We start from the raw sequence: 13193 nt of genomic DNA, 5'->3' as shown, positions 1-13193 counted from the left end.
AGCAAGTGTTTTCAGTGCTTAACCTTGTCTGTCCATCAGAGCCTAGGGGAGGTTGCAGAAGATGTCCAGATGATTACAAACACCATTACTGTCTGGGTAATGGTAATGCCATTACTGAGCTATGTCTAACTAACACGCAATAAAAGCGACATAGTAACAATTTTCCAATTCATTTACTAATCAAGTAAACAAACAAATTTTGGGGGCATGAGTATTTAGGGTTGCTTTAGTTTGTTCAACTAAATTACCTAGCTTGACCATGTTCGTTGATCATATTCACTGGATAATTTCAGTCTTGATTTGATTTGGAAAAAAATAGCCTGCTTGTTCCCATCCCATTATCCTTTCATCTATCATAGTCCTCTTATTAACATCTCATCTACTTTTGGAGGCAAATTTTACTTTGTGAATCTCTGGCCCTGACTTTGTTTCAATTTTCTATGCAGATTTAAATGCTTTAATCCAGTTATGTCATCTGGTTTATTAATTGTTCTATCTTCCCAGTCATATTCTTTGGTATTTTGGTAAAATCTCCACCCAGCAAAGGAGAAGGCTGAAACCCTCTTCTTTCCTTGGGACAGGCAGCTGTAGGGCCTATTGGCCCCTGAATTAAAAACAAACAAACAAACAAACAAAAATTTCTATCTAAACTGAAGAGAGGCTACTGGCACAGATTTGGAAGTCCTGGAGTGACCTAATCATGTACATGAAGCCAGAGGCCCCACTCAGTACAGTATTTCTGTCATCATGGTCATTTGGTCAACTTAGGCTATTCTCTCTGTCCTGGGAGGAATAGGTACTCTGTTTGCAGAATGAGTGCTTCTAACCTTGATTCTTTAGCCCTAGGCTTTTCCAAGAAGCTATATGCATACTCTTAGCAACACCTGCTAAACAATTCTGGTATATCTGGATAAATCTACATATCTTTCTTGAGAGGGAACATAAGTAACTGGCTATTGAAATCTTCAGATAAAGGTCTTTTGTGTGGGGTCCAATAGTTGCCAAAAGCATGTGAACCCCTGCTGTTGGACTGATCCTGCATCCTTCCCCTGACTTCAGATGAGAGTGCTGTTTGTCCTATGACCCTTCCCATTGCCTATTTACATAATAGATGCTCTCATGAATGCCTATCTTACTATCACCTGACTACAGCTTTGTCCAAGGTTGTCTCATCCAGTAAAGGATTTGTTCAATTAACCACTGGCTAGCTAATGAAGAGACAATCAGTAATATACCTAAGTTTACTAACAGACAAGGTCTTATTTTTTTTTTAATATTTATTTATTTCAAGAGAGACAGTGCATGCAAGCAGGGAAGGAGAAGGGAGAGAGGGACAGAGAGAATCCCAAGCAGGCTCCATGGTCAGCACAGAGCCCAATACAGGTCTCAATCTCACAACCATGAGATTATGACCTGAGCTGAAATCAAGAATCAGATACTTAACTGACTGAGCTACTCAGGCGCCCCAGGTCTTTTAAATGAATCACTGGCAACAGTGTCATACTTTACAGAAATTATAAAACTAGGCCATGTAAAGGCTCACACAGAACTGTTCAGCTCACATTTAGTCTGGGTGCTTCCAACTAATAGGTATTACCCATTGTTTTTCTGGGTGCATTCCAAGAGTCAGGAAGTCTCAAAGTCAGAACAAACTAGCCAGATGAGAAGCTTATTGAATCCTGTCCTGTGAATAATAAAAAAAACTACAAGGTATTCTCAAAATCCTTATTATATTCTTATATTCATAACATTTATAGAGAAGGTTTGAAATGTAAGTTTTATTGGTCCCAGTAGGGGAGAACCCATTCACAGAATATGAAGATAAAAATAATGACAATATTGAGTATTTATTACATGCTTACTATGTATCTAGTACTGTTCTAAATGCAATATTTATATCAACTCATTTAATCCACACAAAAACCCCTAAAGTAGATATATTGCAGCACCAGGGAGGAAATTGTGGCATAGAGAAGTTAAATAACTCTAAGTGGTAGAGCCACAATTTGAACTAAAGAGCCTGGTTCTGAAGCCCGTGCTCTTAGGTGCCTAGCTTAATACTGCATCAAAAAACAAAAACAAAAACAATCCCAATACTATATAATTTTTAGTAGCTCCTGGCTACAAAAGAAATCTAGCACTCTTTCAGTTCTTTCTGAGTCTTTGAACTATAAGTCAATTAGAGGCTGAGTCTAATGCCTTGATAGTCACATCTAGTTATAAACTAATCAGAAACCATTTGGGAAGCAAGACTACCAGAATCGGAAGAGAATGAAGCATTGACAATCCTGTACTTCTCTAAACGGGAATCTCATTTAAAAGACAAACCTTATACATTGTGAATATAAACTGGGCTGAGATTTTTTTTTAACAGTTAAAGATGTCTACGAGCAGGTAGTTCCTTCAATGAGTTTACACATTGGGAATATATAATGATTCTTTTAGTTATTAGCTCTGTGGCTATGATCATGTTACTTAATCTCTTCATGTCATAGTTTAGTCATTTGTACAGTGAGTCATTTAGAAAACAGTACATATATGACAAGGTTTTATAATAATCAGGTGAGTTGATAGCTATAAAATGGTTTGAAAATTACCAGAGATATGGTAAATGCCAGGAAAATCGTATGCTCATATCATTATTATTATTATACAGAACTTTCAGCCATTGTGGTCAGAAAAAAGTTCAAATAAATAACTATGATATCGTTCAAGTTTATGTTTTATCCATGATTCCATTACCATCTCCTCTCAGAGTCTGCTGGTTTCTTTTTGTAAGTAGAAAGGTGCCAACTAGTATTCCAACAGTCCTTAGGATCTTGATTTCTTCTTATACATTCCCAATCTACCCATACTGATGTTTTAGGTTCCAGTTTGTTATTATCCCCAAGCTTAATTCAGCCTCAGAAGGCCAAAGGAGAAACAGAGCGATCACACAGCCCTCCTATCTTGATTCCCCCATTGACACTGTGCTCTAGGCTTCTAGTCCATTCTTTGGGACTCCACAAAGCTGCTCACCTGCCATATAAGCCAGGACAGCTGCATCTGTAGGGGAGACCATCAGGCATACAATCTTATCCAAAATAACTCTTGTGCTAAACACCCTTACTCTCATTTTGGCCTAACCAATAATCAGACCTTATTTCCCCTAACTCCCACATACACCAGTCACTAACTTATTAAATTACTTGCCAGTTTTCATCCTTTCTTTATCCATAAATTTGACATTTGTGATTTTACTTCTCAACTCTGAACCGTGGCTCACCTAAAAAGAATCCAGATTCTCCAGCCTTTTTTTTTTTTAATCCAAGCTATGGGGTGCCTGGGTGGCTCAGTCGGTTAAGCCTCTGACTTCGGCTCAGGTCATGATCTCGTGGTCTGTGGGTTCGAGCCCCGCGTCAGGCTCTGTGCTGACAGCTCAGAGCCTGGAGCCTGTTTCAGATTCTGTGTCTCCCTCTTTCTCTGACCCTCCCTGTTCATGCTCTCTCTCTGTCTCAAAAATAAATAAATGTTAAAAAAAAAAATTTAATCCAAGCTATGCTGCTTCAAGCTGCCAGGAGAACTACTCCTGCAAATTAAAGAGTCCCCAGCAATGTGACTATCCAGTTCAGCTCTAGGGACAATGCCCTGAGAACCAGGTATCAACCTAGATACAAGCTATGCATTCCATTAAATAAGCAGTGTTGAGTGAATACAAAGTGCATGATTTTAGTTATGCAAAAATTTTTGTATGGCAAACAATATTTGCAATATTTTCATGTGTTTAATAATGCTCCTTTACAATTTATAACCTTTATCCACAAGAGGTAATACATGCAAAAAAGAGAGAAATTCTCCTGTATTAAATGTATGATGGCATTTTTAATTCTGTAAAAAATTATAAGTTGAAAAAGAATTTATTTATAAAATTAATGACTGATCCAAAGAATTTCCAAAGTTCTAATGATCTAAACTTCATTTTGAAATAATTAAGTAATGTGAATTTCCTGAATATGACACATAAACAATTGGCTTGAAGTCAACTTGGTAATATTTAAAATCATACATATTCTTTGAAATATTTTATTGAACTAACAGAACATGTTTCAGGTCAATTATTACAGCCGATTGTGTTTCCCATTTATTTATTTATTTCCAAGTTAGTTAGCATATAGTGGCATATTGGTTTCAAGAGTAGACTTTAGTGATTCATCACTTACATATGATACCCAGTGCTCATCCCAAAAAGTGCTCTAAATTTTTAAACTTTATGTTGGGAAATAATTATCTATGAATATAGATACATATAGAACATTTCCGCATGATCTAGATCTTCTAAGCAAAGGCATTTACAGTCAATTTAAGAATTGTTTATGTAAGGTGGCATTGCAGGATCATAAAGTTTAGAGATATCTCTGTCTCTTGAGATGTTCCAGAGTGGTGAAGATAAAGACTTCTCTCTGGAGAAGATCTCCTATATTCAAGAGAAAAGATCAGGTCTCTATCTCCAAAACTAGATTCAGTTCACCAGCAGTTGGGTACATATTCAGAGTTTTCTAATTCTAGGATTAATCCCATTATTTATCCTGCATGTATAGATACCATTTGACTTCCAGCACATCACCCTGTGGGGACTGGAACTCAGGGAACTGGTGCTATGAAGTTACTCTAGCAGATGTTTTATTTTTTTACATTTGTTTGTTTCTCTGTTTTTTGTTTTGTTTTGTTTTGAGAGAGAGACAGTGCGTGCATGTGAGCAGGGGAGAGACAAAGAGAGAGGGAGAGAGAGAATCCCAAGCAGGCTCCGCATGGTCAGCGCAAAGCCCGGGACTCTCAGGGCTCCAACTCACCAACCATGAGATCATGACCTGAGTGGAAATTAGGAGTCAGATGTTTAACCAACTGCACCACCCAGGCATCCCTCTATCTGATGCTTTTGCTATTACTAATAAACTGTCTTTGTCTCTGACCCAGGTGTCTTGTGATTTTATATATATTGTTATGAACTGAATATGTCCCCTCCCCCATCAAAAGATTTATATTTTTTATGAATATTAGGAAGTAGGACCTTTGGGAGATAATTAGATCATGAAGGTGGAGCCCCCATGAATAGGATTCATGTTCTTGTAAGAAGAAACATGAGAGCTTTCTCTCTCTCTCTGATCCCCACCATGTGAAGACACAATCAGAAGACAGTATCTTCAAAACTTGAAGAGAGCTCTCACCAGACACCAGAAAGTTGGCACCTTGATCTTGGGTTTCCTAGCCTCCAAAACTGTGAAAAATAAATTTATGTTGTTTAATCGATACAGTCTATGTTAATTTGTTATAGCAGCCCAAACTGATTAAGATAGTTCAGATAGAGTTAGGTAAAACCTCAGACCCTTTACAGATTCTGACTTAACTTTATTGAGATATGCATTACATAAAATAAAATAAAATAAAATAAAATAAAATAAAATAAAATAAAATAAAATCATTTTAAATATAGAGTTTGATGAGCACTGTACATGTATACACATCTATAGCCACTATGATAATCATCGTATAGAACATTTCCATTACCCAAAAAAGTTCTATTGTGTTCATTTCCAGTCAGTCTCCTCCATACCCTCAGATACAGGCAATCACTGATATGTTGCCTAAACTATGGATTGGACTGATATTTCCTAAAATTCCATAATGGATAAAGAAATTGTGGTTTATATACACAATGGAATACTACTTGGCAACGAGAAAGAAAGAAATATGGCCTTTTGTAACAACGTGGATGGAACTGGAGAGTATTATGCTAAGTGAAATACATCATACAGAGAAAGACAGATACCATATGTGTTCACTCTTATGTGGATCCTGAGAAACTTAACAGAAGACCATGGGGGAGGGGAAGGGAAAAAAAAGTTAGAGAGGGAGGGAGCCAAACCATAAGAGACTCTTAAAAACTGAGAATAAACTGAGGGTTGATGGGGGGTGGGAGGGAAGGGAGGGTGGGTGATGGGCACTGAGGAGGGCACCTGTTGGGATGAGCACTGGGTGTTGTATGGAAACCAATTTGACAATAACTTTCATATTTAAAAGAAACAACAAACAAAATAAAAATAAAATTTCATGTAAATGGAATCATGCAGTATATAATTCTGTTTTGGGCTTATTTCATTCGTGATTATTTTCATTAATGATTTCTGAGATCCGGTCATGTCATTGCTTATTATAGGAATGTATCCCTCATATTTACTGATTAGTATTCCAGTGTATGAGTATTCTACAATATGCTTATGCATTCTGCTATTAAGAAATACTCAGGCTGTTTTCCAGTTTGGAGTCACTATGATAAATCTGCTATGAGCAGTTGGCAAGTCTTTGTATGGAAACACATTTTATTTCTCTTGAGTAAGTACATAGGACTGGAACAATTAGGTTGCATGGTAAGTATGTCACTAGCCTTATACAATACTGCCAAACTGTTTTCCAAATTGTACCATTTAACATTCCATCAACAATGTATGAAAATTCCACTTGCTCCACATCCTCTCTAAAACTTGTACTGTTCATCTTCTTAATCTATCCATTCTAATGGCTACATAGGGATGTTTCACATGCTAGATACTGTCCATTTCCATTTGGCACCCATTTCTATACTCTTCTATTCCCCCTAACCCTAAGTGTGACGGGAAACCTAAAGCTGTTTTTCTTAAACTCCCTTTGGCTAGGCTTCTCAATACAGTTTAGGTTCTTTCAGTGAGATTAATCTTAACACATTTGGAAGGTGTCACGGAAGTGGGGACTATCCTCGAACGGTGCAGTTGGACAAGTGGGCTGGGGGAGCAGCTTGATTCCATGATTTTCTCCATCTTACCAGATTCATGGGGATGGGGAAGCTAAGATATCGAGTGGTCAAGAAAGCATCCGGTTCCTGACCTCAGGGTTGCAGCCATAGTAGTGTATGTTCCTGAAATCAGAAACGGAGTGGTGACTTCCTGACTTTTATTTCTGTAGGCAACCAATGATTTTGAAATCACTTAATATTCTTAATACTTTTCTGCTTGGAATGCCTAGAGTACTTTCTGTTACCTGAACTCAGATGGACTCAACAGACATAAAGAAAAAGAAAGTAAAAAAAAAAAAAAAATGCTTGTGAAATATAGACAGGAGATTTTAAGAGGGAAATGGTTCAGCATTCTGAATTTCTCCACCTTAATTCTCAGAGGGATTGCTTAATATCATGTTATCATTGTAATAATTTGTTAACAAAAATCTATCGGCCGTATATTAGCGATGCTGATATTTATGGAGAGTTTACTATGTACCAGGCACTGTAAGAATCAATTCAATGCTTATTACAAACTTAACTCAGTCATAGTTCAGGCATTATCTTCAATCCATTTTAGCATTTCCTATTCTGTACCAGAGGAGGATTTAAACCCAAGTCTGTCTGAAACAAATTTATACAATTTCACTTCCACCATGTTGCTTCTCAGACAAAATTTGTCACTAGCCATACTTTTCTACATCACTGCGAAAATAGGCACGTATGCTCCCAAATCCTTGGTCTTACCTACAAACTAACTCACTCTGAATTCCTTTCTTCTTTTCAGGGTTGCAATGGAAATCATCATTTTCTCCTTCTACTTAAGAAAAAAAACCCTATTAGAACTACTATGATCCAGCCATCCCTCTTCTGGGTACATATCCAAAAGAAATGAAATTAGTACCTCAGAGAGATAGCTGCACTTCCAAGTTCACTGTGACACTATTCACAATAGCCAAGATTTACAAGTGACCTACATGCTGTTGATGGATAAATGGACAAAGAAACTGTGGTATATACATACAATCCAATATTATTCAGCCTTAGAAAAGGAGATCCTGCCATATGTAATAATATGGATGAAACCGGAGGATATTATGCTAAGTGAAATAAGACCGACACAAAAAGAAAAATACTGTGTGATATCCCTTTTATAGGAAATGTAAAGAAAAAATTGATTCGCAGAAGTTGAGAGTAGAGGGGTAATTACCAGCGGCAGGGAGGTGGGAGAAATAAATAAGAGATGTTGGTCAAAGGATGCGAAATTGCCGTTTAGTAGGATGAAGAAGTTCTAGAGAGCTAAGGTACAGCATGATGACTATTGTTAATACTACTGTATTGAATAAAGAAATTTGCCAAGAGTAGATTTGAGATGCTCTCACAAAAAAAAGAGAAAAGAAAAAAGTTAACTGTGAGAGGAGATAGATACGTTAATTAGCTTGATAGATACATGAATTAGATACATATCATCTCACTCTATACCTATATCAAAACATCATGCTATATACTTTAAATATATAATTTTTACTTACCTACTTACCTAATTTTTACTTACTCCCTATTTACCATATACGATTAAGTTAGAGATCTCAAACTCAAAACAACAGTGCATAAAATAAAATTGATGTGTGTTTCTTTATTGTGTAACATTTGGATGTAAGAACTCCAGGACAGAAAAGAACTTCACAAAAAGACTGGAACTCAGACTCCTTCCATCCTGCTATTCCACCAGTCTGAGCACATAGCTTTCATTTTAGGGTTGAAGACAACTGCTCAAACTCCAGCCATCTTTTCTACATACTAGTCCACAGGGAAAAGGAAACACTAAAACGTAAAATGGTTATCTTCCTCATTCTAAGCATACTTGCTAAAAACTGCACACACCTCTCTGCTTAGAGTCTATTGGCCATAAATTAGCCATCTTTAAGGTGAGGTACAGGAGGTGGGAGGGAGCAGTTAAGAGATCATCTTACCTACAAAGAGACTCATTCTATAAAATGTATACAAATCCATCATGATCTATAAGGTGTTCAATGACCTGCATCGTATTGATCTCTTCTGTCTCAACTTCTGCCATCTCCTAGTCTCCCTCACCTCCAGACACTGGACAATGCATTGTTTTACACAACTCTGTGTGTGACACTGAAGGTTCAATCAGATGAGCCGCATTAGAGATAAGGACCATGACCAATAATATTGAATAAAGAACTTAGTATAGGAATTCAATGCTAAGCAGGAGTAGAGGTGGTGAAGAAGTCCATGCAAAACTGTTGTCTCTGAGCTTGAGGATAAGCCTGAAGAAGTATGACTCCCTTGGGCTAGGGGTCAGACAGAAAAGCTGAATATGGAGGGGAAAAAATGAGAAATCAGAACCACCAGGATGAGAATTTGCACCTGATTCTAGTGCCTCTGCTATCTGCTTCAATGCTAGGATTGCCCTGCAGGAAAAGCTGACTCCCCTGAGCACAGATCTGCTCACATGCCTGGCTCGGGATTCAGAGAACTTACGGGAGAAAATCCAGCAGGAGAGAAAGGAGCTGTAGGTCTGCATGTTGTCACTTGCCAACAAAGGAAGCCAACACTGCCACGCGCTCAGCCCCCCAGACCAACCTCCAAAACATAAAACACTACTGGTCCTCTCAGGTCTGGCTGCCAAATCACATGCAAATTCATCTTGTTGTCATCCACAATCCAGAACAATGCTGGGAAGGGGATGTTTGGAAAGGTAGTTAGAGCTCAGCTTAATTGGCACAGTATAAACCTGGATGTGTTACTTGGGTCTCATTTTTAAAACATACTTCTTCAAGATTCCTTTCTGTAACTCCTGAGACCAGCCTAACTACTAAAATGTAGCACTTTGCTTTTTTTCTTCATTCATATGTAGTTTTTGTTTGTTTGCTTTTTATTGCTTATATCAGCCCCACAAAATGAAAAAATAAAACTTTTCAGCCTGGAAAAAGGCAGATACACGTTTTTCAATGGAGAAATAAAGTTCTGAAATAGTGCCTGCGAAGTTAAAGATTTTCTCCATCTTCTCCCCATCTTCTCCCACCTAGAACAGTTTTTGGCATCTATGGAATTAATTTCATTGAATGATTTCATTTGTACAATTCTAAAAACTAACTCTGGCAGTTTCCATATACACAGAAGTCTTTTCTTTCCAAAAGGTAACTTCCATGATGACACACAGTAAAATGGAGGCCAACGTGGTGAGTGGTTGGTGAATCTCACCCAGCCCAAAGGTCTTGGATGTTTGTTACGCAGATTTTCATCTTTCTTCCCACATCTTTACCGCATAAATAAATGTTGGAAGCAATGCAGTATTTTCTTTTAAAACAAATTTTTAAGTCCTTTCTGTATTATTTAATAGAACGTATAAACAAATATGTCAAGGTAATCAGCAAGAAAAATCAGTTGAGTATTCTCTGTCAGGCCGCCTGGCCCCCATTAGCTTTTCTACACCTGTAATAAAAATATCTCTAGTGAAAGGAAACATACAAAGGACGAAAAGTATACTTCTTCCATAAAAATTAAATTTTCAAAGTTGTTCCCAACACACCTGTTTTCTCCCTAGAGAAGTCAGTACTTTGTTGAACTTAATTAGGAGTGAAATGAGTTGTTCGGGCCACAGGATAAAAAGGACCATGGGATCATTTAAAGTATCAAATTTGAAATACAATTTATATCTTTTCGGAAAAATTTTGTCATATTTTCTGACTTGCATTTCAGAAATGTTTCAATGTATCAAAATATTGGTTGATTTTAAATATTACATGTTAACAAAGAACTTGCCTCTTTCAACTGTGCCTCTCCTCACACCAAACGTGAACTTGCCCAGTTTTTTCAGGTTGGACACATATTGAACAAAGTGCCTTTATGCTAATTTGAAATCACTCTGTCCTATGCTTAGCAACGAATTAATATCAAGATGGTTTTTCATTTTTGAAAAATGAACTGTGATTTTTTAATAAAAATAAGTCAAGTATTATTTATTATATTTGACAAGCTACTCAGCTAGCTAGGCAACATTTAGTGATGTCCCAGATAAAGATGTAGGTAACATTCTTTAAAAATAGGAGTCCCTGGTGAATTCTCAGGACTTGGCACTGTGTGTGATTGTTAGTTTTGCCTGTACCTCTGAAAAATGGCAAAACGTGAATCCGTTCATTAAAAAGCTGTCAGCCAACTGAAATTCAGAAATAGGCTACTCATGGTAATTAATTAAATTCTACTTTTTTTCTTAGTGTGTTAAGTGCATTGACTCAGTTACAAAAATGAAACCAACAACTTGTTTTTAAGTCAACTAACAAAATGTTGCATCAGCTTTAAGAGAAATCAAAAATTATTTTTAAAAATGTAAACCGAATAAAACATTGAAATATTTATTCTTTCTCAACAGATAGTATCACTTTTAAAATGGGATGGATAAAAGCAGTGCATTCTGCGGTCCTGTGGATCTGTCTCTTGCTTCAACAGCATGTGGATGGAACAGACCCAGAAACGCCCTTCTACCAGCCTGGACCACCCTCCAACTTTTCTCCCAGTTGCTACCTTCAGAGCCATCTTCTTGTCTCCGGGACATCCAACATCCTATCTTGAGCTTAGCTCCTTATTACCATCAACCCCAAGCTTTCACATTTGTCAGAATTGTTCCACCAAGGGGAAGGGTGCCATCAACCCTCTGGTTAGCAAGCACCTGCACGCCTCTCACACCTACCTGTCTCAGGCTTCTATTTCTACCACCACAGGGCAGCTCTGGATTGTGTGGGCCTCTTCTCTTGGCCCTGAGGAGAAGCACAAGCACGCTGGGAGTCTCTGGAAGATACTAGTCCAGTATAGGCTCCATGCCCTCTTCCAGGACATGCAGAAGCCATCCCAAGATGAGTGGCGTAACACCCTGGACACCATGGAAACTTCCCTGGTTCTGGAGAATAACCCAAAACAGGCTCTTTTGGTTCTGTATGCCTTGGGTTGTGCCCCCGCAGACCCCCATCTCTATGACTTCCTGTCGAACCGCGTCCTAGAGGAGCAGGTGAAACTCATCAAGAAGATGGACAATCCCCTGACTAACCTCTGCAAGCTGGCTGGCCCCCAGCCTGGGCTGGGCGAGCGGCTCCTTTAAAGGCCAGCACGACTTGGAGTCTTTGAAGCCCAGCAACCTTAGAGGGGCCCCTCTGACATCCCCGAGGTGCCAGGGCTTGGACCTGAGCTTGTCCTGGGAGCTACTCAGCAGCTTTTTAACTAACCTGAAGCGCTCTGGCAGATTGTGGGCCAAGTGGAAACAATAAATCCTTTTGTAGCCAATCAATAAAATGAAAAATTAAAAAATAATAAAATCTAATGGATAAAAAATATTTTGGGGCCTTTCTTGTGAATTATCAATTAACAGTTCACATTCCTTTTTTTTTTTTTTTTAAGTGTACTTATTTATTTTGAGAGAGAGAGCATGGGGTAGGGGCAGAGACAGAGGGAGAGAAAGAATCCCAGGCAAGCTCCCTGCTCAGCACGGAGCTCCACTAGGGGCTTGATCTCATAACCCACGAGATCATGACCTGAGCTGAAATCAAGAGTCAGACACTGAACAGACTGAGCCACGCAGGTTCTCCGAAAGCTCACATTCTTATAAACAACACTGTTATGAAAAAAAATCTAGATATGAATACATCTGGTTGCTGTATTACAGAAAACATCCAGGGAGGACTACGTTCTGCCCCTCTGAACAGATCTTCTAAACAGATTTCATCCACAAGTAAGAATTACTAAATATCCAGACATTGTCAGAAAAAGACAGATAAATGGAAATACTCAAAGTTAAATAGGAAAGACAGTCTTTCAGTTTTTACTTGTGGTGATATGCTACTTGAGATATGCCAAGAGCTATAATGCCGTATGTGGGATAGAGTTATTTATTACCTGTATCCTGCCACAGGATTTAGAAAAGCTTTAAGGATAAAGCAGAATTCTAAAGAAGTGAGGTACAGGTTGGGAATGAGAGAAAGGTGGGGACAAGAGGATCACGCATGTAGCAAGAAAGTAATGGCCAAAGGAACGCAGCTATATGAATTGTTACTACATTATTATGTATTAAAGACCATAAAACAGATGATACATTGATTTTTCTGCTAAACCAAACAACCTTAAAAGAGTTTCCAAGTGGGGTGTCTGGATGGTACAGTCGGTTAAACATCCTACTTCGACTCAGGTCCTGATCTTGCGGTTCCTGAGTTCAAGCCCCGTATGGGGCTCTGTGCTGACGGCTCTTTGCTGACAGCTCAGAGCCTGGAGACTGCTTCAGATTCTGTGTCTCACTCTCTTTCTGCCCCTCCCCTGCTTAAGCTCTGTCTCTCTCTCAAAAATAAATATTAAAAAAAAAAATTTTTAAGTTTCCTATCTACAGGGAAGCTTT

The 13193-nt window shown here is 38.2% G+C and overlaps 1 protein-coding gene across 1 annotated transcript; it reads left to right on the top strand.

Moving 5' to 3' along the window:
* The first annotated feature begins 11264 nt into the window (after positions 1-11264).
* On the top strand, positions 11265-11909 carry LOC106984787 (ferritin light chain-like). The gene has a single exon (XM_053208216.1). The coding sequence runs from the start codon at positions 11265-11267 to the stop codon at positions 11907-11909; it is 645 nt and encodes a 214-aa protein (XP_053064191.1).
* The last annotated feature ends 1284 nt before the right edge of the window (positions 11910-13193 follow it).

Source organism: Acinonyx jubatus, chromosome F2 (genome assembly GCF_027475565.1).
Source record: "Acinonyx jubatus isolate Ajub_Pintada_27869175 chromosome F2, VMU_Ajub_asm_v1.0, whole genome shotgun sequence".
In the NCBI taxonomy this organism is placed as follows: domain Eukaryota; kingdom Metazoa; phylum Chordata; class Mammalia; order Carnivora; family Felidae; genus Acinonyx; species Acinonyx jubatus.
This window is presented reverse-complemented; position numbering and strand designations above follow the sequence as displayed.

What these genes read in the sequence shown, in the direction of transcription:
- LOC106984787 (XM_053208216.1), top strand. Translation starts at nt 11,265, where the DNA reads ATGTGGATGGAACAGACCCAGAAACGCCCTTCTACCAGCCTGGACCAC.